Raw genomic sequence first — 26,262 nt, 5'->3', positions numbered from 1 at the left:
AGTAGCACCACCCTCAAAAGAACCTGGGTAGCAAAGCAGTTGGATCTAGGGCACAGAAACAATTGAAACGTTATAGCAAAATATGGGGAGACAAAAAAGCAATCCCCAAAGGAAAAAAAAAGACCACCAGAGAGTTAAATGAAATGGAGGCAAGTAATATGTCAGAGAAAGAGTTCAGAGTAATGGTTATAGCAGGGGTCCTCAAACTACGGCCCCTGGGCCACATGCAAATACAAATATTGTATTTGTCCCCGTTTTGTTTTTTTACTTCAAAATAAGATATGTGCAGTGTGCATAGGAATTCGTTCATAGTTTTTTCTTAAACTATAGTCTGGCCCTCCAACGGTCTGAGGGACAGTGAACTGGCCCCATGTTTAAAAAGTTTGAGGACCCCTGAGTTATAGGATGCTCAAATGGCTGGATGACAAATATGCACAACTCAATGAGAATTATAAGGAGCTGAATGAGAATGTCACCAACATGAAAAGGAACCTAGAGGAAATGAAGAATGACATAGCTTCAATAAAGAACACAATGGAAGGCTTAACAGTAGAATAGAAGAGGCTGAGGACCACATCAGTGAATTAGAAGACAAAGTAGGAAAAAACACACAAACACAGCAGCAACTGGAAAAAAACTTAAAAAGCAAGAGGAGAGCCTAAGGGAGCTTTGGGACAACACAAAAGGAAACATCTGCATAATAGGGGTACCAGAAGGAGAGAAAGCAAAGCAAGGAATAGAAAACCTGTTTGAAGAAATAATGACAGAAAACTTCCCTGATATTGGCAAGAAAAAAAAAAATACGCAAGTCCAAGAAACACATAGAGTGCCAAACAAAATAAACCCAAAAAGACCAACATCAAGACACATCATAATTAAACTGGCAAACATCAAACATCAATGACAAAGTAAGAATCTTAAAGGCTGCCAGAAAGAGAAAGTTACCTACAAGGGATCTCCCATTAGAATATCAACTGATTTCGCAACAGAAACACACCAGGCCAGAAGGGAATGAGTTCCTTTATATATCCTGAATCTGTCTTTTGTCAAATATGTGCTTTACAAATATACATTTTTTTCCTGATCTGTGGTTTGCTTATTTGATTTCTGAATGATCTCTGGATACACAGCCATTTTAAATTTTGTTGGTCTAATTTATCATTTATTTTCTAAGAATTGCTGTTTCTAAGAAATCAGTTGCCCATTTCCAAGTTACAAAGCTATTCTCCTTTTTCTTCTGAAGGCCTTGTTTTAGGTTTTTAAATTAGCTTTATGATCCATTTTGGCTGAATTTTTGTGTATACTGTGAGGGGGTCAACTTTTTTTTTTCATATTGACATCCCAATTGTTCTAGTACTATCTGTTCAAAGTTTCCTTTCCACATAGGATACTTTGGCACCATTCATTCTAATTCAATATTGTTCTTTTCTTTAGTAAGATTACTTTAGATATTTAATCTAGATTCTTTATATTTCCATATAAATTTTATAATCAATTTCTACCTTAAAAGCCTACTGGTATTATGATTGGAATTGCATTGAATCTATAGATTTGTGGAAAACTGACATCTTACCAATTCTCGTCCACCCATATCTTATTATCCAGCAATATTGTATATCTATACATTTATTAGCTATTCTTTAATTATTACCAAAAATATTTTGTAGTTTTTAGCGTATGTTTTGCATATGTTTTGTTAAATGTACTCATGAGTATTTTGTTTCTTGATGCTATAGGAAGTGGCAGTTAAAATTTTATTTTCCAATTGTTTGCTGTTAAGAAAAATATAATTGATTTTTATGTAATAATCTTGTCATAACCTTAAAAATTCTTATTTTAATAGCTGAGGATACCTGAGGCTTTTCTATATCAATAATCATAATTTGCAAACATTGTCCATTTTATTTTTTCTTTTCTTTTTAAAAATATTTTTATTATTTTAGAGAGAAAGGGAGAGAGATTGAGAGGTAGAAACATTGATGACAGAAACATCATTGATCAGCTACCTCCTGCATGACCCTTCCTGGGGAGAACCCGAAACCCAGGTATGCGCCCTGACCTGGAATTGAACCATTACTTCTTGACTCCTGGGTCGATGCTCAACCACTGAGCTACACCAGCTGGGCAATTTCTTATTTTCTAATCTTTATATTTTTTCTTGCCTTTTGCATAGATATATGGTAAAATGTTGAATTTTATAAAAATTCACAAATGGGTATTGAACTTTGTCAAATGTCTTTCTATATCTATTTTCAGAAAAATTTAAGCTCCTACTAAAAGCTTGTCCAGACAGAGCACCAAATTTGGGAAATAGTGTTTACTTATTCAATCTTTTCCCTACCCACAACCACCCACCATGACAGAGGTGTCAAAGTGGATTCTGCACAAGACCACCATCTGGCTAGTAAGTGACAGTGACTTACAGGGCTCAGACACAAACCTCCCGATGTTCAAGCTCCTGTTCTTTCATCAGCACCATGGTGGCCTCAGAGTAGTTCAATATAAGAATTCTCATAGCAATACTTTTATTTTTTATTTTTATTTTCATCAATAAAATGCAACATACATATTATACCGAACAATAAAAGCTAATGGGACAAAAGAATCATTAACTTTTAAGGTGGGAGACAACATAAAACATTGGCATTCCTTGTGACATACAATTTTTCAATTAAATCACAGTTTTAGAAAAGAGTTGAAAAATGCCTGAAAGAAAACATGTTATTTTAAAGTTAAGGCGCACGTGTATGTAAACCTACTGAAAATGCTGGAAAGAAACATTTCAATCCATGTTATATAATGTTTTATTAAGTGATATAGTTATGGAAAAGAATTGAAAATGCCTATCGGAAACTAGGAACTATTCAATCCCACAATTTATAGTCTTTTCAGGCATGTGATACATTTGTGAAAAATAGTTGAAATATTCTTGATAAAAGAAAGGTCATGTTAATCTAATCCTACTTTTCAGTCACTTGCGATAGAGGAAAAGCAGTTGAAAAATGCCTGCAAGAAGAGATGACTATTAATCCCTACACTTGAAAGCCTGCATCTCAGTATGGTTAAACACACAAGACAATGACCAAGGGACAGGAACTCTCTCAAAGCATACCACAGATAACAGTTACAGAGTATTTTTGGCTTCAAGCTTTTGCTAAAAATATTTTACATTATTAAATGTATATTAAGTGTACACTGAAAGCTAACTGAAGTGACAAATAAGACTCAGGGACAGTTTGTAACAAAAGTTGTTAAAGTCCATTAATTTTTTCCCAAGAGAAGCAAGTGAGGTAGTTTATACTGTGTATACATTATAAAGAAATTAACATTCCAGTTTGTTCGAAGGTCATTCACTCCAAAAATTATATCCCCAAGTGAGCTGCTTAGCAAAGGGATTCTCTTTTGCAGAATAAAAAAGCGAGCCAGTTCTAGGTTGTTTTTTTTAAATGAGTAAGTGTTCCTAAAATGTTAATTTTCTCTTGTTCTTTCCTGGATATTATTTTCCTAACTGTACACCAAGGGCAGTAGGGGTGAGGTGGGGTGGGAAGGTATTAAAAACAGAATTTAAAAGCCCAGTCTGACTGCTCTTGTTTGCAAATATACTATTCATTTTTACAGATTGCCATAACTATTTTAAAACAACTCTTGATAAGGCAAAGATAGTTTTTCAATACTTAGGAGGCATGCATTTTTAAATTTCAATTGTAAGGGTTTGTTTATTCTTTAAAGATAAAATTAGTAAAAAAAAAAAACAACCCCTTTTTATTTACATAAAATTAGTCTGTGTGTCTACTGAAAATTCTTCTCTAATCAGTTAACCCTATGACTAAGAATAAAAGTTATCATTGGATAATGCTATTGGTATTGACATGGCCTTCTATATAATACAGTTATTTAAAAGGTGTCACACATCCTTGAATACATTAAAGTGATTAAAGTCATTGACTCAGTTAAGTCTCTGACCTATGAAAACACACAAAGTGCCTAAGAAATTCAGAAACTTATTTTTACCTGTCATCTGCTAGCAATTTATTTAAAACTGATGACAAGTGAGGTAAATCTTGAAATCCTTAGAACTTATGTATAGGTTTTAATGTATTTTCAATAAAAATAAATGAAAACTCCTAAATAAAAAAATTGAATGAATAGATTCATGAATTTTCTATATAAACAATTTATTCTAAATGATAAGAAATACAGTGAGATAAATCAATCATTATTTTCACATATACATAGAAGTGTAAGGTAGTTAATTTGAAGAGTTTCTTCCATGTGTGTAGGCATATATTACTGCCATCTTATATCTTGGAACTTAGTAACAACATAAAGTGAAATGTTTATTCCTGTTGTTTAAATTGCAAAAATGATAAAAGCATTTTTTCAGACTTTTGAAATTCATTATGTAAACTCATATGTCATCAATTACCCACATACTGAAAGCTAATGAAATGTAAGTCTAAACTTACAGAACATGTTTCTTTCTTAATGCGTTTTCAGGAAAAGGAAATGAGATTCTCAAACAAATAAAATGAATAGATTTGAGTTTTCTACAAAAATATAGCAAAATCTTAATGACCAGAAACTGAATTATCAACATGTTGAATATAAGTAATGTTTTTATAGACATCAAGGCATAATGCAGCATATAAAAATTTCTTGTATATGTGGTCTTTAATTATCGCATGTTTTGAGACTTGGTAAGCAGATATGTTTTCTGCGATTGTGAGCAATTTTGTCTCTTGTTTGAACTGCAAGATAGTTGTTTGAGTGTCAAAGCTCATTAAAACTGATATAAAGTCAACAAAATACCAATCTGTGGATTCTAATCCAAAGCATGTGGGATAAATGAGACGGCGGCCCCATTTCTAGCTCACCCCAGAAGGACTATATCTGCATTCACAAGATGAAAGGCAGAGCTGTCTGGCCCTTCTGCATATTTTAGATTTGCTTTCAATTACAATCATGGGGACTGTGTGTTCTTATCAATTTCAGGTCTGAAAATGGCTCCACAGGATCTTGATAGCGAGACAGTTTTCCGCTTACAAAATATGCATCTGATTTTAAAACCTGATGCTAATCCCCAGTGCTTGGCCATGACTATGATTGATGAACAGAAACAAAACCTGCTTTTACAGCATGCAAAATCTGAATGTAACGGTATTTTTAAGCACTTGTGGATAAAGGCATTTCTGTATTTTTAAACTGGGGTTGCAGAAGTGACTATCTACAGTTGTAAAATATAAAAAGTGATATGTTTGGTCAGAAAAGAAAATCAATGCCCTGCACATGGAAAGCTATTCATTGAGCACCATAATCATGATGAGAAAAATAGAGGCTCTGTGACTTTTGACTACACAGAAGGTTATGAAAACATAAGAATACCCTTTGTCAAACTAAGCTTGCCTAGGAGGCCCTGTGCTCATAAGGGAATAAGCTTTTTATAACTGTAAATTTTCACCAGTCCAAGAAAAAGAAATGTTCATTTGCACCAGAATGCTGATTATCATGATACAGTACAACGTACATAATAGTACAGTGTCTTTAAACAGAAGTTTCTCCTTCAATTCAGGAGAAAGTCAGAGCATAAATAGTGTATGTGTAACTTTAGAAACTGATTCCACTAGAAAGTAGAGCTGAATTATTTTATAGAGTGGAGGTTACTGATATTTCTGGCATTCTTGCTTACACAGGACAATATATGTATATATAGCATAAGTAAAAAAAGTCTTTTTTCCACCTCTTGTGTTTGGTGGCATTTGCTACATAGAGAAGTGTTTCTTATCCCTAGTTAAGGATCAAGTTCATTTCTGCTGTAGCCAACGTACGAGAAATGATCAGAATTCCTGTTCTCAATTGGTCTCTCTTCAGAAGGATCATGACCTCTTTCTTTCACTCTTATCAAGGAACTGTCATGAGAAAGCTTTAGTTCAAATGATTAACCATATCCTCTTCCATAGTTCATGCTGACAATGCTGGGAGACACCGCTTGAGCTGAGAAACACCACGAGGGTTATAGGAACAAACATGTCAAAAGCAGCCTTTTTCTCTCCTACTTAATGTAGAATTTTCTTGGCATATTAAACATAATAGCTGCCATCTTGAGGGTATTTCAAAAACTTGATTGGGGTTTAATGACCCATTCTGCTTGAGGATTTACATGATATACATCCAATATGTAAGCATCTGGATCCAAGCAATGCTGTCCTAGGGAAAGAGAAAATCAGAGCATGTTTTTAAGAGTGAACACTTCTGAGTGTGTGTGTGTGCACGTATGTGTGAGTTTGTATGGTTTCGATAAGGCCACTGTAGTTCTCTTAGCCAAAAGTAAGTACAGTAAGCACTTTCCTTATTGTTTTTAGAGTTGAGTACTTTAGTTATTAAATATTTTCATGCCTTTACTGATGATTGAACAAGCAATAAACAATTAAAATATATAATGAGACAAAAAATTTAGATGGCCAATGTCACAATGTACTTACACAAATCTAGAAGGTACAGCCCGCTACTGTAATTATGTGTGCTATATTTTTATATGACTGGCAGCAGAGTAGGCTTGTTTACACTGGCATCACCACAAATATGTGACTAATGTGTTCTGCTATATATGACAGCTACAATGTCACTAGGCAATAGGAATTTTTCTGCTCCAATATAATCTAATGGGACCACCGTCATATATACAGTCAATTGTTGACCAAAAACATGACTGTAGATACATTTTAAAGATTCTTATCAAAGCTTGTCTGTCTTCCTTCCTTCCCTCCTTTCTTTCTTTGTTTCTTCCTGGCTGTTAAGTACTTAAAATAAATCCCATGTGAAATTGTGGAAAATATATATCAACCACAGGCAAATTGTTTCCTAGACTCACCACATTTATTAGAAAAAATATGGCAAGGACTTGTTTCAGGTATAAAATGATCATTTATAAAGTAATACATGTCCTCTAATGGTTTTACAGATAGTAACTTGACCAGGACTAGAGAAGATTAAAAGCAAGTTCATTTTAATTTCTTTACAATGGATACAATGCCCATAGGCAGAAGATCTGGAAATAACAACAAAAAGATCATTCTATGTGATAAAATACATGTGAAAAATTTTATATACAGTGTATTTGAAATTCATATTAAAGTCTCAAGCAAAACTACCAAGATCTGACTGCTCGCTTGAGTCATTCATTTATCAACTACTTATTGAGAGTTATCATGTTCCAGGAACGATTCTAGGGGCTGGGGCTACAGCAATGCATCAGACAGTCAAAAGTACTTGCCCTATGGGTACTCACATTCTAAAAGTGGTAAAGGCAACTAGGAAATAAGCTAGTATAATGTAAAGCAAGTCTGATAATGATGAGAACATCAGAGAACAACCAAGCATGGAAGGAACATAGAGAAGATATAATCCAGGAAGGTTTATTGAGAAGGAGATATTCATCAAAGGCCTGCATGAGGGAGCGAGGAATGAACAATCTAAAAGAGAGAGAGTTCTAGGCAAAAGTCAGCAAATGCAAAGACCCAAAGCAGAGTGTGCCCAGTGATTGAATACACAAGGTTGGTGTTTGAGGGAAAGTCAGGATGTAAATGTGAGAGGCATCAACATACAGGTGTATTCAAAGCAAGGAGATAAACTGAGTTCCCCAAGGAAGTTAAATGTAGATAAAGAAGAGGTGGAAGGACTGAACCCTACAGCTCTCCAATCTTAAGAGGGTGAGCGGATAAGTAATGGGCAAAAGACACCCATGAGTAGCCAGTGTAGTGGGAGGGAAGCCAGAAGCTTAGGTTGTTCTTGAGACCAGATGAAGAAGGTGTTTTTCAAAGAAGGGAAAGATCAACTCAGGTAGTTATAAAGACAGGCTGAATTGTTGGATTTCACAAGGTAAGAGTTCTCTGGTGACCTAGACAAGAGAGCAATTTTGATAAAGTGTTGAAAGCTAAAGCTTGACTGGAGTGGTTTCAAGAGCGAACAAGAGGAAGAAATGGAAGTTTAGACAACTGATTCTAGGAGTTTTTGCTGTAAAGCAGAACAAAATGGGTGTTGACTGGAAGGGGGTCAAGAGAGAATTTTGTAAAAATGAGAGACATGTCCTGGCTGGTGTGGTTCAGGGCATGCACTGAAAGGTTGGCGGTTCTATTCCTGGTCAGGGCACATGCCTGGATTGTGGGCTTGATCCCCAGAAAGGAGGTATGCAGGAAGCAGCCCATCCATGATGTTTCTTTCTCATTCATGTTTCTCTCTCTCTCCCTCTCTCCCTTCCTCTGTCTCTCAAATCAATAAAAAACAAATTTAAAAATGAGAGACATTACCAAATTTTTATGCAGATAGAAATGATGCAGTTGGAGGGAAAGCTGATGATACAAGAGAGAATGGGGGAATACCTGGATCAAGGTCCTAACTGGGCAGGGGGGACATAAAGTGAGACTTGAGTGGAAGAGCTGGTCTTAAATAGGCGCACAGATATTTCCTCTAGACTGTGAGGAAGGCAAGCAGAAGACAGACACAGAAGAAAGTAGAGGGAATTTTCTTTGGATTCGTTTTTCTTTTTTAAAATATATTTTATTGATTTTTTACAGAGAGGAAGGGAGAGGGATAGAGAGTTAGAAACATCGATGAGAAACATCGATCAGCCGCCTCCTGCATATCCCCTACCGGGGATGTGCCCGAAACCAAGTACATGCCCTTGACCAGAATTGAACCCAGGACCCCTCAGACCGCAGGCTGACGCTCTATCCACTGAGCCAAACTGGTTAGGCTCTGGATTCCTTTTTCACCGTCAGGGAAATAGGAAGAATGAAGTTGGGCTACTAGTGAAAATAGGGAAGTTAACTAAAAGTTCCATGATGTTCTTTCCTTTGTTTTGCAAGAATATCCAGAAAGAGATTTTCCAACTTTGAGGCACATTTAAAAGATCCAAAAGTCTACTCTATATAAACTAAAATATTCACATTTAAATTCTGAAAATATTTTAGGAAAGTCATACTGTTTTGACATGAGATTAAAAAACCAAAAATTCACTGATTTTGAGTTTATATCTAAGAAACTTATAAAATATACTTTTATATTAATATCATATTTCTTTTACAGTAACCAGAGAATTTAGGAGTAAAAATGTTAAAGAATCCTTACCTATATTTCCTCCAATTTCATATAACCTTTGGTTCTGAATTTTAATGCATTCTGAAGAACCATGACTGAAAAAAAGAGAAAGCAACATAAGTTTAACCCTTTCATAATCGGAGGTTAATCTGTAGATTAAATAACCATGGCAACAAACAATTCATTCTACTTTGAGTGAAATACACCCACAAATCATTATGACTGAAGTTATGATAAAAGCTTTTTGTTTGACACAGACTTCCACGCAACTGGGGCCCATTTATCCACAACTGTCAGCTCCACTTAGAGAGGTAACTGCTACTGACATATCACACTGGCCAAGGAGCAGCTGGGTGCTTCATTACGCCTGGTCATTGGTCGCATCACTCTTAGTTCCAAAAAGTCAGGTTTCATTTCCATATTTTCCCAAAACTGAATGGGATTCTCTCCTCAGCCGATGTCACATTTCTAAGCTTGACTAATTAATGCTTTGCTACTGTCTAACATTGATTTCATTCCATGACTTTGCCCTATAGTAAAAGTCAGTCAGAGAAATGATTGCCCCATGAAATTTTTCTACCTCAGACTAGAATGCTGGGGTAGAAGAGTCTGAAAAGACCATTTCGGATCTCCCACTTCAGGAATGACTTTCAGCTTGATTTCTTCAAAAAGATTTTTCTCACTATTGTGAGGAAGAATACGTACGCTCTCCTTTGTTTTTTTTTTTTTAAATTAAACTTTTTGAAATAATTGTAAATTTGAATGTAGTTCTAAGAAATAATACAGACAGATCCTGTGTGCCCTTTACCAAATTTCCTCTAATAGAAAAGTCTTTAAAGACTAGTGCAATATTACAACCATGATGCTAAATGATTCAGTCAAGATATGGAACATGCCCTGGACTGTGTTTCTCAGCAGTTAGAGCATCAGCTCACACACCTAAAGGTCACAGGTTCAATTCCAGGTCATGGGCACGTATATGGGTTGCAGGTTCAATCCCTACTCGGGGTAGGAGGCAACTAATCCATGTGTCTCTCTAACATTGATGTTTCTCTCTTTCTCTCTCTCCCCCTCCTTCCTTTTTACTCTCTCTAAAAATCAATGGAAAAAATATCCTCGGGTGAGGATTAAACAAAAAAGAGACAGTGCATTTCCATCACCACGAGATCCCTCCTTTCCCCTTTATAGTCACCCCCACCCTCTCTCCCTGTCCCTATCCATACCCCCATCCTCTATCCCTCTATCTACATTTCTATAAATTTGTCATTTGAAAATGTTATGGAAATGGAAATGGAAACATACAGTATGGAATTCTTTTGTATTGGTTTTTTCCCCCACCGGTATAAATTCCCTGGATATTCATTCAATTTGCTAAATTTTATTGCTGAATAGCATACCATGGTATGGACGTACTGTAGTTTGTTTAGTCATTTGCCTGTCACAGAACACCTGGGTTTTTTCCAATTTTTATTATTATAGATAAAGCTGCTGTAAGCATTTGTGCACAGCATTTTGTGGGAACATGGGTCTTAATTTCATTGAGATAAATGCCCAGGAGTGTAAATGCTGGGTTCACATGATAACTGCATATTTAGTTGTATAAGAAACTATCAAACTGGTTTACAGAATGACTGCACCATTTCACATTCCCATCAGCAATGCACGAGTGATCAAGTTTCTCTATGTTTTTGTGATTATTTGGTCTTATCATTATTTTTTTATTTTAGCCATTCTTATAGGTGTCTAATGATTAAAGATGCTGAATATTTCTTCATGTGCATATTTGTCATCTGCATATCCTTTCTGGTGATAAAAGGGAACAACAACAAAAATCAACTTGTATTGATTTTTGTTATTTGTTTTTACTGTTGAGTTTTGAGTGTTCTTTATTCTAGATACTAGACCTTTTTAAAAATATATATATTTTATTGATATTTTACAGACAGGAAGGGAGAGGGATAGAGAGTTAGAAACATCGATAAGAGAGAAACATCGATCAGCTGCCTCCTGCACAGCCCCCACCAGGGATGTACCCACAACCAAGGTACATGCCCTTGACCGGAATCGAATCTGGGATCCTTCAGTCCGCAGGCCGATGCTCTATCCACTGAGCCAACCCGGCTAGGGCTAGACCTTTTTTGAATATGTGGTTTGTAAATATTTTCTTTCAAGTCTTTAGCTTGCCTTTTCATCATTTTTATTGGTTCTTTCAGTGTATATTTCAATTTTGATAAAGCCTAATTTATAAATTTTTATCTCTTATGGATCATGCTTTCAATGTTAAGTCTAAGAATTCTTCACTAGCCTTATATCACAAAAGTTTTTATGTTTTACACTTAATTCTATTATCCATTTTGGGTTAATTTTTGTATAAAATGTGAGGTTTAAATCAAGGGTCATTTCTGGGTGTTTTTTGTTTTTTTTTGGCTCATGAATGTCCAAAATTTCTTTCTACAAAAGGTATACATGAGCATATAGAAACAACTTTGTAAGTAGAAATCTATTGGATGCCCAAATCCCTCAAATGGAATTTCAAGTCCCTCTATTACTGCCCAAGGGTAACTATTTACAGTGTTGTAGGTATCAGGGCCAGCAGCAGAAAAGGAGTAAATGTTTGGGGCCCCTGTTGGCCTCTGTCTACCCTTCTTTTTTTATGAAAGCTTTATATGTATGAACTTATATAGTAGTAATCATACAAAAAGTGTATACATCATATAACCAGCTTCCATATCTAAAAAAGGAACTTTTCAACATTATTTACAATAGCCAAAATATGGAAACAACCTAAGTGTCCATTGATGGATAAATGGATAAAGAAAATGTGATATATATGATGGAATATTATTCAATCATCAAAATGATACCTTGCTATAAAAACATGGATGGAGCTTCAGGGCATGATGCTAAGTGAAACAAGTCCTACAGTGAAAGACTAATAGCACATAATCTCATTTATATGTGGAATCTAAAAATACAAAACCACCACCACAACTGAAAAACAGTCTCACAGATACAGAGAAAAGATTGGTAATTGCCAAGGTAAGGGGGTGGAGTGGGGGGAATGAGTGAAGGGGGTACAAACTTCCAATTATAAAATAAATAAGTCATGGTGATACAATGTACAACGTGATGGTATATTTGAAAGTTGCTAAGAGAGTAGATCTTAAAAGTTTTCATCGCAAGAAAAAAATGTAACTGTACAGTGACAAATATTAACTAGACTTACTGTGGTGATAATTTTGCAATATATACAACTCTCAAATTATTATGCTGTATGCCAGAAATGAATGTTATATGTTAATTATACCTCAATTAAAAAAAAGAAAATAAAGAATCCCACTTGTAGAAGTTCCTTTAAACAAACCAAAACTTCTGTTACTGACAATTCTCTGGCCTACTAAATTCTTACTCTACTTTTGACTTTTCACTTATTGGTAAAGTTCCCAAAGTAACTGGTTCTAATATTTCAAAAAGGCCAAATTTGTAAATTCCTGGAAAGTTACTCTCTGATAAAAGTTCATCATCTTTGTACAGAGACCTTTATTCACGTTTACTCACCTGTTCTCATATTGAAATTTTGCCAGTATGTCTTTGGCTTTGGTTTGACTACTGAGCTGAATGGCCATGGAAACCTTCGAGAGACGTGGAGCATGGACTCTTATGACTCCTTCTGGCACATCAGACTGACAATGAGGAAAAATTCAGTACATTCTGTCAAACTAGGATGAACATCAATCAGTTCAATGTTTGCACTTAAGAGATATACAAACCAGTGGCACTCTGAACTAGGAAAACATGTAAACATGACTAATATTTAACCAGAATGAAACACTGCTTTCTTTTTAACGGGAGATTCGACAAAACTTAACCTGGAATTTTACTGTCACCACAAACTTAGGTAGAATATAATGCCTTAAAATCATGAGAGGAGTAGACCTGGGTTATAACAAAACAACTAAAATTTCTATTACTGCATTTCCTTGAACAATCCTATATAATAAAAGGGTAACATGCAAATTGACCGAACAGTGAAAAACTGGTCGCTATGACACACACTGACCACCCGGGGGCAGACACTCAATGCAGGAGCTGCCCCATGGTGGTCAATGAGCTCCGACAGGGGGAGCGCTGCTCAACCAGAAGCCAGGCTCACTGCTCAAAGCTGGTAAGGACTGCAGTGGTGGTCTCTGCAGCAGCAAATAGGATGTCACACTGATGCTCCCTGTGGGGAGAGGGCCTAAGCCATCAATCGGACATCCCCCCAAGGGCTCCCAGACTGTGGGAGGGCGCAGGCTGGGCTGCGGGACCCCCCCACCCTCCTGAGTGCACAAATCTCGTGCACTGGACCTCTAGTATTCTAAATAAGCCTACTGTAAGCAGAGTTCTATATTTCAATATATTTTAATATCAACCTGAAAAAGTCAAAAATCAATTAGAAAATATGACTTTTTAAGTATCCCTTTTCTTTAGTCAGCCCAAAGTGAACTCCAGTTGGACACTTGAGACTTGATCCCTCCACGTGTGCTAATAACACTGTGAAGGGCAGACATGGACTGCTATTGGAAAAGAGAATGTCTCTGCTTTTATGTAACATAATTGGCTTGGGGACTCTGGAACTCCCATCTAAATGAAATATTAAAAAATGTTGCCCTGACTGGTTTGGCTCAGTGGATAGAGCATCAGCCTGCGGACTGAAGGATCCCAGGTTCAATTCTGGTCAAGGGCATGTACCTTGGTTGCAGGCACATCCCCAGTGGCAGGTGTGCAGGAGGCAGCTGATCAATGTTTCTCTCTCATCGATGTTTCTAACTCTCTATCCCTCTCCCTTCCTCTCTGAAAAAATCAATAAAATGTATTTAAAAAAAAAATTTTTTTTTTAAATGTTGCTTGGAGGGGGGGTAAGAGATTAACCAGAGGACTTGTATGCATGCATATAAGCATAACTAATGGACATAAGACACTGGGGGGTAAGGGAGGCCAGGGGATTGTCAAGGGCAGAGAGAAAGGACACATATGTAATACCCTTTGTAATACTTTTAGCAATAAAAAAAATGTTGCTTTCTAATTAATAGAAATTTCTGTTTTGTCAGGATTAATTGGAAAATCCCTTTGTTTCAAAATTTTGAGTGTTTTAGTGATTAATTCTCTAACTATAGGTGAATAGAAACAAGTTTCTATTTGTTTGAGAGTCTGGCTACTCTTCAGGTAATTATTATAAATCTGTATATTCTCAAAAGGTGAAATTGTTGATGTAGGTTTATGTGAAGTGATTCAATATCTACCCTAGAAAGAATGTTATGTGTTGAATTGTGTTCCCCACAAAAGGTATGTTGAAGTCCTCACCCCCAATACCTGAGAATATGACTTTATTTATAGGGTCATTGCAGATATAATAGCTAAGATAAGCTCATACCAGAGTAGGGAAGGCCCTTAATCCAGTGTGACTGGTGTCCTTAAAAAAGGAGAAGAGACAGGGACACATACACAGGGTGAATGCATATAAAGACAGAGGCAGAGATTGGAATGCACTGACAAGCTAAGGAATGTAAATATTGCTGGCATTATGAAAATCTAGAAATGAAGTCAAGAATAGGTTCTGCTTTCATGGCCATCAGAAGAAATCAACCAAACCAATTCCTTGATTTTGGACTTTTAGCCTCCAGAACTATGGGGAGTGAATTTCTATTGTTTTAAGTAATCCAGTCTGTGGTACTTTGTTATGGCGGTACTAGAAAACGAATACAAAATATTTTAAAATAGGGTTGATTCTTATAGGACTATTCTACCATTCCCAGCAGAACCAGGAGAGCATGGTAGGAAATGTATATACAGGATGTAGACTTGGAATGGGGCAGAGTGCCCCAGCTTCATTGGAGCCAAGATTGTATTCTTAAGCTACCCTTGTTCATTTCATGTCCTTTCCCTCCCATCTCTCCAGAAGCCTCTGTAAGATAAATTCCATACCCCTGACATTATCGAACCTGTGATCATAAAAATCACGTTTCCTTCTAATTTCTAGAGATGCCTAACCACACATTTTGAATCATCATTTAGTTGTGTCACAATAAAAATGTCAAGTTTGAAGGATATACCATGACCAAAATTATACACAGATACCCTGAATGTAGCCAGGGAATACTATGTAGGAAGTTAATAATTAGGGAGGAAAGGAAATTATTTGTTTTCTTACCATTCTTCTTAAAGAGGGTGATTTTTGTAGTACCTTTGAAGTCTTGGGGCTTGTAACCTAAATAAAACACATTTAGTTTTTAGGATTAATGTTGGAAAGACAAACATATGCTGCTGTTGGAAGTACAAACTGGTACAATCTTTATGGAAAATATTTTGGAATGTTTACCAAATTATAAAATAAATATGTACTTTAATCCAGCAATTCCAAATCTACAAATTTATACTACAAATATACTTCATTTTTGAAAAGTGACATAAAACAAGTTTATTCACTGATATAAAACTCTTCAAAAGCCTGGACACCATCTAACTGTTCATAATATGGGGTAGCTTAAATAAATTATGATGTGTCTGTGGAATATCGTGCAAAAGAAGCAGAGAAGAAGGCTTTGTGGACTGATGTGGAATAATCACCAAGATGCAGGACAGTGTTTTATGTGTGTTATATCATTCGTGGAAAAAAGTGGGGAGGACATTTACTCATATCCGCTTGTATGCACATAGTTTTCTCCGGAAGTACATACACCTGCAAGTTCTTGTGGACATACAACCTGCATTGGTAGCATCATTTGTCTCTGGGAGAGGAAGTCAAGGTATCCAATTTTTATTCTATTGTCTTTCTTACCTTTTGAATTTTTTAACCTTTCAATGAACTGTCTATTCCACTCAAGCTTAAGAATTAAACACATGGTATAGTACAAGAGAACTGAAGAAAGACTATTTCTTCATCTTTAAGTGTTGCTTCCATGATACTTATAACTTTTAAATTCTGCCTTGGTTCTAATTTACAATTAAAATAATTTATGTTCATATAGCATTGTACAATTTACAAAGTGTTTACACACATTTTAGGAGTTGATGCTAATGATAACTCTGTGAGATAAAAAACATTACTTCCTCCACCCCCACTCCAATTTATAATAAACCTGAGCTTCAAATAAAAACTAATTCGCCAAGGCTCCTACAGCAAAGCCTCACCTGACCTCAGTTTCAGCTCTGAACATATCATACTTTGCCATTATAATTGTTCACAGTGAAAATGGCAGAGTAAGGAGTCCAATAGACTGTCTCTTCATAAAAGCAATGAATAAAGTGGCAAAAATTGTTGGTATCAACTTTTTCAGAACTCTGGATACCACCCTGGAGGTTGCAACCAGAGAGTGCCTAAGTAAGAAAAACAGCTGAATTTTGGTAAGAACAGTAAGCTTTATGGCTTTTTAACTTACACTTTTCCCATCTCTGTTCCCTAGCTCATTAATAGCCTTGAAAATAACAGCCTGCATTCCTGGTACAGGTCATAGAGGGAGCAAACGACCCTCACTCACAAAGAATAATTATTTGTTCTGATCTGTCTCATGGTTCCCTGGAACACTGGCTCAAAAGGACTGCCTTTAGCTTGCCTAACCTGGAACTTGATCAGGGATAAAACAGTATAATGTTGAAAACATCTATAGGCAAATGTTTTATCACTGCTGTCTGATGCAGTGGGTAAGAGTTATGGGGGAAAGAGACTAAAAAGCTTTAGAGGTAAGCCTAGAGATCCACATACTTTGAGAAATTAGGGCTCTTAAAAGCTCCAACATGTTCCAGAGAATCCAGAAGGCCATGTTCATGTCCAGGGCTGTGCACATGGTTCAGGAAAGACCTGAAAAGAACTTGAACTCTCATCTCTCATCTCTAGCTGACATTCAGGCACTGCCCTGCCTTCTTACTTAATATTTTACAGAAAGTTCTAGTCAGGGCAATTTAGCAAGAAAAAGTAATAAAAGGCACCCAGATTGGAAAGGAAGAAGGAAAATTCTCATCATAGAAAGCATAACATTATCTTATAGAATCTACACAAACAAAAATAAACTTTTAGAACTAATAAAAGAATTAAGCAAAATTGCAGGATACAATATCAATATATAAAATTCAGTTGTATTTTCATATACTAACACTTAAACACCCAAAAATTAATAAAGAAAACAATATCATTTTCAATTGTATCAAAAAAACTGTGTGATCAAGAAAGTGCAAGACTAATACACTGAAAACTACGAAACACTGAAAAAATTATAGAGAACTTTAAAAAATGGAAAGACAACTCATTCTCATGTACTGGAAAGCTTAATATTATTAGAGTGGCAATACTTCCAAATTAATCTACATATTCAATTCAATCCCTATCAAAATCCCAAGTACCTTTTTTCGCAGAAATGAAAAAGTTTCTTCTAAAATTCATACAGGAATACATGGAATCCAAAATAACCAAAGTTATTTGAAAAATTAAAAGTTGGAGTGCTTACATTTTTCAATTTCAAAACTTAAAACAAAGGTACAGCCCGGCTGATGTGGCTCAGTGGTTGAGCATTGATCTATGAACCAGGAGGTCAAGGTTTGATTCCTGGTCAGGACACATGCCCAGGTTGCAGGCTCAAACCCTAGTGGGGGTGTGCAGGAGGCAGTCAATCAATGATGCTCTCATCATTGATGTTTCTATCTTTCCCTCTCCCGTCCTCTTTGAAATCATTAAAAAATATTAAAAAAACACACAAAGGTACAGTAATCAGAACAATGTGATACTGGCATATGAATAGCCATATAGATCAATGGAACATAATTAAGATTGTAGAAATAAAGTTATACATCTATTATGAATCAATTTTTGACAAAAGTGCCAAGACCATTTATATATTTGGGGAAAGAATAGTCTTTTCAACAAATGGTGCTGGGATAACTGGGCAGCCACATGTAAAAGAATGAATGTGTACCCCTACCTCATATTATCTCCTAAAAACAACTCAAAATGAAACAAACATATATATATGTTTTTTATATATAAATATAAACTAAAACTATAAAATTCTTAGACAAAAACATAGGGTTAAATCTTTATGATCTTGGATTTGACAAAGGATTCTTAGAGATGACAACAAAAACATGATCAACAAAAATAGATACAATTACACTTCATCATAAAAACCTTTGTGTGTCAAAGGACACAAATATTTTCAAACTACACATCTGATAAGGTATTTGTATATAGAATATACGAAGTTTTACAACATAATAAAAATTCAAATAACCCAAACAAAAATGAGAAAATATCTGGGTAGATATTTCTCCAAGGAAGATATACAAATGGCCAATGAGCACACGAAAAGATGCTTATATGAGCTGAGGTAGTAATATATGCTACAATATGATGAACCTTGAAAACATTTTGCTAAGTGAAAGATGTCAGACACAAAAGACCATATATTGTATGATTCCATTTATATGAAATGTCCAAAATAGGTAAACTCAGAACAAAAAGTAGATTGTTTTTCAGGGGCTGTGGAGAGGGAGTAATGAGGAATGAGTGCTTAATCGGCAAGGGGTTTCTTTTAGGGATGATGAAAACATTATGGAATCCGATGATGGTGATAGTTGCATGACATTGTGAATGCATCAAAACCGATGAATTGTACATTTCAAAATAATTAAAATGGTGAATTTTCTATTATGTGAATTTTTCTCAAAACAATTTTTTAAAATATATAAATGTCTTGGTTTTACTTGATCTAAAGTCACTTTGCCTGTTACCAATAAGGGAATACAGCCATTCATCATGATTGTGATAAATCAACCAGCAGCCCTCACCACCTTGGCATTTACCATTCCTTTCCCTGGATGAGCTTTCCCTTCTTTTCTCCCTTCAAAATGCTATCCATCCTTCAACATGCAGCTCGAATTGCACGTTTTCCACGAAGCTGTTCACGATTTCCCATGATGGAGCACATTTCTTTCTCCTCTGCATGGTCCTTACACATTGTGTGCACAGTTGATCTGGCACCTAATGCATATCCCTAGCTCTCTACACACCTGTCTCCTACATTAGGTGTAGATTCCTTTAAGGGGCAAAGTGAGTTTCATGTATCTCTCTATCCTCCTCAAGGTAAAATGCTATGCCCGACACTCATAATCATCCTCAAGTTAAATTAAAGCAATAAAGATAATTCTTCTAGCCCTCACCGGTTTGGCTCAGTGATTAGAGCACTGGCCTGCAGTCTAAAGAGTTGGGGTTGCATTCCTGGTCAAGGGCATGTACCTCGGGTGTGGGTTCGATCCCTAGCCCTGCTGGGTTGGTCAGGGCACTTGTGGGAGGCAACCAATCGGTGTGTTTCTCTAACATTGATGTTTTTCTTTCTCTCTCTGCCCCCTTTCCCCGCCTCCCTCCCTTCCATTCTGTCTGAAAACAATGGAAAAATATCCTAGTGTGAGGATATTTTGCACCTCTTTCCATTATTCGCCTCTATACAAACTGTGCTAATGCAAATATTCTTCAGAATGCAATGAATTTACACAAAACAACCTGAGGCTAAGATATTCTTTCAGAATTCGATCACTAAAGAAGTTTCCTTCTCTATGTATCAGATATTTTAAATTCTTAAATTTAATTCACAGGGACTAAAACATCAACTTTCAGTTTTTGTGAGAACCATTTTAGCCTAAAGTACTTGACAGAATAAAACAGTAAGCATGAGAAAGATATTTCAAAAATGTCAACCAAAATGCATAGCAAAACGAAAAGATCACACTATTCTGCCATGGACACAATTTCCACAAAGTTTATAGTCACAAGACTGGCATTTGGTGAGAATATGAAATTTCTGGTTCTAAATGACAAGCTACTTTGTGCCTCACTCTGAGAAATAAAAACCTGGGTTGTAACATTTGCATCCATGTTTATTACCTCTCGTTCTATGGTCTTCCTCCTTAGCAATTTTTTGACACTTGGGAGCTGCTTCTTTAACAACATGGTGGCTTCATTCATTCTTCTGACTTGATTGATTAAGAAAGATGGGACCTGGAGAAGAAAAATAGCTTGACCTGAAGGAAAACACTTGAATTAAACCTTCCCAGTAGATTCTGTTTTCAGATACGGTAATTCATAGCCACTCAGTATAATGTGGCATTTGTCCTTGTAAAAATTAGAAAAAACTATTAGAATTCATATTTAAAAAGAGAGGCCAAGTTCAGGAGCAGCCCTCAAAGAATGCATAATGATGCTACAAGTAACCTGGGATTATATTCTCATATTTCTTCTCTGTGACTAAGGGCATTGCTTCCTCATGGAGCCATTGTTTCCTGGGTGCTGGTAGACTTCAAACGAGTACATTAAGGTTATCACACTTTTACTCACCTTCCACAGAATTTTCTGGTAGTTAAGCATTAGGCGGATGATGTGGGCTGCAGTGTTTGCTAAGCGTAATTCTTCATAGTCAGAATGCTTGCTTCTGCTGAAGAAAAGGTTTGGTGCCATTATGGTAGAAATGTTCCATATGCTCATTCGGTTCTTTGATTCATTGGCAATCACTTTATTGAAGAATGTCATGAGGGCCTAAGAAGATACAGCATTGTGTCACACTAATGTAAATGATCAAAAGGCACCAATGATCATCTTCATCCATTTCTGTACCCATTTACTGTGCCTCGGGAAAATTGTCAGATTATTCTCAGAAGTACAGAATGGCTAAATGTCATGCTCCCCTTGACTTGCTTAAAAGTGCTGATGAGAAATGTGAATAGTTTTTATGGAGTTTATTATAGTGGAATCTCTATAAATAATAGTTTGCATTTTCTTTTCTTTTATCCTAAACAACTTTGACAAATACTAAAATTAAATAGTAAACTAGGACTAGAAAATACTGTAGCTCAAAAAAGATAAATAACATGCAATGTAATTTCATTTTGAAGAAAAGTAATTAAAAAAAAAAAACAACCCTTAATTTAAAGCATCACTGTTAAAAACTACTGTTTTCTTGGGAAAGGAAAATTCATTTCTCTTTTTAAAAAGTGAGTATCTCATTCCTCAGGCCAAATGTAAACACAATTGAAAGAATTTTTAAATTTTACTTAGTGGATATCATTTTTCCATTGTTTTTCAATTTTGGAATCTTCAGTAGACCAAAGGGAAATGCTTACATGCAGCTGTTTTAAAATGTTTTTTAAAAAGCTTTGAGAAAGCTTAATAACAGTTTGGCTAAGCCAACAAAGTATAAATGTTTATCAGACCTTCTGAAATTCACCTAGAGGACTGAAATCCTGAAGGGAAATGCTCTTTAGTTTCTCAAGTTTGAATTCTGCTGTAGTATTTGTAATGAGAAAATGGACAGCACATAAGAATAATTATAGTTAACATTTATCTGAGGGTTTATTATGAGCCAGGCATTGTTCTTAGTACTTTATATATATCCACTTATTTTATCGTATTTCAAAATCTTGGTAGGTACCAATATTAATAGTTTTATAGATGAGAAACTAAGGTGGAGAAGAATTGATAGCCTTGTCAAGCATCAGTTCATTAAGTAGCAAACCAGGATTTGAACTGAAGACATCTGATTCTTGAGCCAGAGCTCTTGATTTCTATGTACACCACACCAATGTCAATCTAGTTCCAGTCACAATTTAGAATGGGAGAGAGCAAAGGATGGGGGGAGGAGGGGCAGGGGGAGGGAGGCAAGGGAGGCAGAGAGAGAGGGGGAGAGAGAGAGAGAGAGAGAGAGAGAGAGAGAGAGAGATATTCTTTACAAGTTCCATAATGTTTTTTGAAGATATTCTGTTAGAAATGTAATGAATTTCCTGATAATTACTACATCCTCAATTATATGAAAGGATAGATAATATTTTGACTGAGATATCTGATACCTGATACCTTTTTTTTTTTTTTTTTTTTTGGATAAAAGATCATTGCTTAGGCAAAGGAAAAAACTAATAAATTCCAGCTTTTGAAAAATTACCAAATTGTATTAGAGAAAGGTTCTTATGTCATAGCCAACCCCCATCTTTGGATTGAGGATATAATTAACATATAATTAACATAGGTGTTTTCACTATGTGGGAGGAAGGGTCCTCATCAAATTAAAATGTCTGATAAGAGGCAGCATTAAGAATCATATTTAGCCCTGACTGGTTTGGTTCAGTGGATAGAACGTTAGCCTGCGGACTGAAGGGTCCCAGGTTCGATTCCAGTCAAGGGCATGTACCTTGGTTTCGGGCACATACCCAGTAGGGGATGTGCAGAAGGCAGCTAGCTGATCGATGTTTCTAAGTCTCTATTCCTCTCTGTAAAAAATCAATAAAATATATATTTTTTAAAAGAATCATATTTGTTTTTAGCATTATGTTTACTGGCCTCAAAATTATTGGCTCTTTCTAATTCATCTAACCTCATTTCAAAGATTCTCAACACCTATCATACTTATAACAAATGCCCTATCGTATACAGAATTACTATCAACATAGCAAGAGAAACTTTGATTTTTTACCATCATACAGCAACAGAATGAATTTGAAATGAAGGGAGGGATATTTGGGATGAAGAACTATTGAACAGGATTCTATCAAATGTTCTATCATATGTTAATGGAGAAGTCACTTTTCTGAGTTTAATTTTCCTAATCCATAAAATGACAAGTTCCTAGCTTGTAACTTCTAAAATTCAGAGATTGTAGAATTCTTTAAATTGAATTTGCAAATGTTAAGGCAGGAACATTTAAAAAAATTAAATCACTGATTTTAAAATTCCTCCCCAAGTACACTCCTCAGATCTTTTGCCACTAGACTGAGGTGGGCAGCTGAGGACCAGCAATCATAGAGTTTTATATTTTACAACTTACATAATATTCTTGTTTGTTTCTGACATGATTCTACTTAAGTCTTCCATGTTTGCTTTTCCTAATCCTAACCCTCGCCCAGGGCCTGGCACATGGTAGACATTCAACATCTAACAGACTGAATGGCTGACACTGAAATGTTCAAGGAAGACTCCAGGATTTACATCCTTTCTTGTCTTCCTCCGGAGAAGAGCAGTGGGAGCGTGGAAGGGAACAGGTTCACAGCATGCTCAGCTTGTTTTTCACTTTTCCATCTGAGCCATTTCCTCTGACCAACAAGAGCCAATGATAAAACATGAGGTCAATACAACATACCTGAGCTGTGTCCCTGTTGGCATCAGGCAGTGCCATGACCATGAGGTGTAAGGCTTGAAACTGCACTTTGATGTGAGGCCCTCCTAACAAGAAAAGAGAAATAACCATCATTTGGAACACGACTGATGTATCCTGACAGCATTCCTCGCTACATCTGGTGGCAGAGGAGGGCTCCTGACAGCTCTCGGTGGTAAGGACTCGGTTTTTTGTGCCCAACAATTAAATTTGTTTGTGTGGACAGTCTATCAGCTCCCCTCTCACATCCCGTGATGCCACTGTAGAGGCAGGTGGCCAAGATCCTCAAAATAATCCTGGATTTGTATAACATTTCCCATTTCGAAGTGCTTTCACAGGCCTTGCTTTACTTTTATGCTATACACAGAAAGCTTGAAGTTCAATTCAAGAGAAAATAAATCTTGTTTCCACATAAAGAAGCAGCAAAATATAATTATTAGGAACATGGGCCATATAAGCAGCTTCCAATCCTGCAGGCACTGGTAAGTCACTGAGTGACCTTGGGCAGGCTATTTAACCCCTTGTTGCTTCTATTTTATCATTTGCAAAATGGAAGTAGTCTTTCCACCTCCCTCACTGGCTGTTATAAAAGTTAAATGACTTAAAACTCAAATTGGAGTAAAGACTTATACGAAAGACCTGGAACCATAAAACTCCTAGAAGAAAGCATTGGCAGTGGGTCCTCGACATAGGTCTCGGTGATGAATTTCTGAATCTGACACCAAAGCAAAAGCAGCAGAAAGAAAAATTAACAAGTAGGACTATATCAAACTCAACAGCATTTATACAGGAAAGGATACCATCCACCAAATGAAAAGGCAACCTGCTGAATGTCAGAAACATTTGCAAATCATTACGCCTGTGAATCATTATATATTGAGGGGCAAATATCCAAAACATAAAGAACTAATACAACTCAATAGCAAAAACCCTAAACAATCTGATTTAAAAATGGGCAGAAGAACAGTCATTTTTCCAAAGACATATAGGTGGCCAACAGGTACAAGAAAAGATGCTCACCATCATTAATCATCAGGGAAATGCAAATCAAACCACAATGAAATATTACCTCACACCTGTTAGAATGGCTATTATAAAAAAGACAATAACAGGTGTTGGCAGGGATGTGGAGAAAAGGGAACCCTTGTGTACAGTTGGTGGGAATGTAAATTGGTACAGCCACTATGGAAAACAGGATGGAGGTGTCTCAAAAAATTAAAACAAATTTGTCATATGATCCAGCAATTCACTTCTGGGTATTTATCCTAAGAAAATGAAAACACTAACTGGAAAAGACATATGCATCCCAGTGTTCACTGCAGCATTATTTACATTAGTCAGAATATGTAAACAACCCAAGTGTCCAATTATAGATAAATGGAAAAAGAGAATGTGCTACACATACTGGTACACACACACACACACACACACATACACACACACACACAGAGTGGATATTATTCAGCCATAAAAAATGAAATCTTGCCATTTGCAATAACATGGATGGAGCTTGAGGGCATTGTGCTAAGTGAAATAAGTCAGACAGAGAAAGACTAATAGCATCTGATCTCCCTTATCTGTGGAATCTAAAGCTAAAAATTACCCTCCAAAAAACAACACCTTTTCAAAAAAACAAATTCATAGATACAGAGGACAGCTTTGGGGAAAAAACCCAAACATTACTGAAACCTACTTAAGGCTTTGTGATTTGGGCAATTACATAAAATCCAGTTATAAATGCTCCAATTATACTTGAAGTGGGATTGTGATCCATGCCCTATCCTTTATAGTTTTTCCTGGGTTGTGATAATTACAGAAATGGCAAGATTTTATCACCGGTTGAATCTCTCAGGGGATTTTTTTTGCCACCAATAATTTTGAAAAGTTTGGACCAATTTGCCTTTGCCATTGTGTGTGCTTTATGTAGTATGTGGACTAAAGTGCTGGACATTTACTTTGGTGCCACTGGGTAAATGTTTTGGGAATGTCCCATCCATTGCTGTGTAAGAGACAGTGCTGAAATATCTTCTATTTAATGTAGGGACAGATTATTACATATGAATTAGTACCTCTTATTAAAGTATGGATTCATGAAATCAGAGAAGAAACCTGTTAACACCAAGAGCAACAAGAGGTACTCTTGTGCATAGTGGTTTATGGATAGGGTAATCCCTTTAGCTCAAGAAATGTGGTCTTTACATATGCATGCATATAAGTATAACCAATGGACATAGACAGTAGGGGAGTGAGGGCATGTGCTGGGGGGTGGGAGCGGCCGGGGAGAGGTCAATGGGGGGGAAAGGAGACATATGTAATACTTTAAACAATAAAGAATTAAATTAAAAAAAGAAATAAAGAAAAAATAAATGTGGGCTTTATTTCATAACTAAGATTTCCTTTGTATGTTGGACTACCTCTAAAAATTCATTTGTTTCTTCTTCATGTGCGGGTGTCTCAGGAACTTGGAAAGTCTCTTTGTTTTCACATCACGCCTGTAGTGGGACAGGGAACATGATGCCAGCCTGCATCCCCCCTTCAGGACTGAAGGATCTAACCCCTCAGCTGGCAGCTCTTCTTAGAAACGGCTCTCCCAGGCTGATTTGCCTAAGGTCATGCTGTCTTCTGAGGTTCAGTCTATATCAACCCACAGCCTGATTCAGAATAAAAATGCCCACCTTTCTCCCTGCACTGGGAAACAATTCTGAAAGGCCACCCAGCTTCAGAGCTCTCTAGAGGGTTGCATGAGGGCTTGGCTCAGACTGCACCACTGCCCAGCCTTATCCTCTGCCCAATTCTGCTTCCTTGCCCTTCCCTTTCAGAAGTGTGGAACCCAAGTGTACACCCTAATAAATGTTCCATACACACTATGAGATGCTGCTTCTGGGGAATCCAACAAAGCTTCAATCATGAGCCATTTCTAAGGCATATTATCAGCAAAGATGATAACTTAAAACTTTAAACAAGGCAGCTTCTGTAAAGAGAATGCCCGGCATGAAAAAGGAAAGAT

General features: G+C 36.3%; 1 protein-coding gene across 6 annotated transcripts in view; it reads right to left on the bottom strand.

Moving 5' to 3' along the window:
- Positions 1-1,874: 1,874 nt before the first annotated feature.
- ARHGAP28 (Rho GTPase activating protein 28) overlaps positions 1,875-26,262 on the bottom strand; it is a 133,359-nt gene continuing 108,971 nt past the window's right edge. For 4 of the 6 annotated variants that reach the window (XM_070420631.1, XM_070420633.1, XM_070420636.1 and 1 more), the window contains 7 exons: positions 23,241-23,323; positions 20,453-20,650; positions 20,003-20,116; positions 15,284-15,340; positions 12,652-12,776; positions 9,124-9,188; positions 1,875-6,204 (listed from right to left, as the gene is read on the bottom strand). In XM_070420631.1, coding sequence (XP_070276732.1) covers positions 6,110-6,204; positions 9,124-9,188; positions 12,652-12,776; positions 15,284-15,340; positions 20,003-20,116; positions 20,453-20,650; positions 23,241-23,323 — 737 coding nt within the window. In that variant the 3' untranslated portion in view covers positions 1,875-6,109. The remainder of the gene's footprint in view (positions 6,205-9,123; positions 9,189-12,651; positions 12,777-15,283; positions 15,341-20,002; positions 20,117-20,452; positions 20,651-23,240; positions 23,324-26,262) is intronic. The other 2 variants (XM_070420635.1, XM_070420634.1) reach the window with 1 other exon arrangement.

Source organism: Myotis yumanensis, unplaced genomic scaffold (genome assembly GCF_028538775.1).
Source record: "Myotis yumanensis isolate MYYU_CA2020_CCGP unplaced genomic scaffold, mMyoYum1.0.hap1 SCAF_7, whole genome shotgun sequence".
NCBI classification, from domain to species: Eukaryota; Metazoa; Chordata; class Mammalia; order Chiroptera; family Vespertilionidae; genus Myotis; species Myotis yumanensis.
The sequence above is the reverse complement of the archived record's forward strand: the minus strand, read 5'-3'. Positions and strand labels throughout refer to the sequence as shown.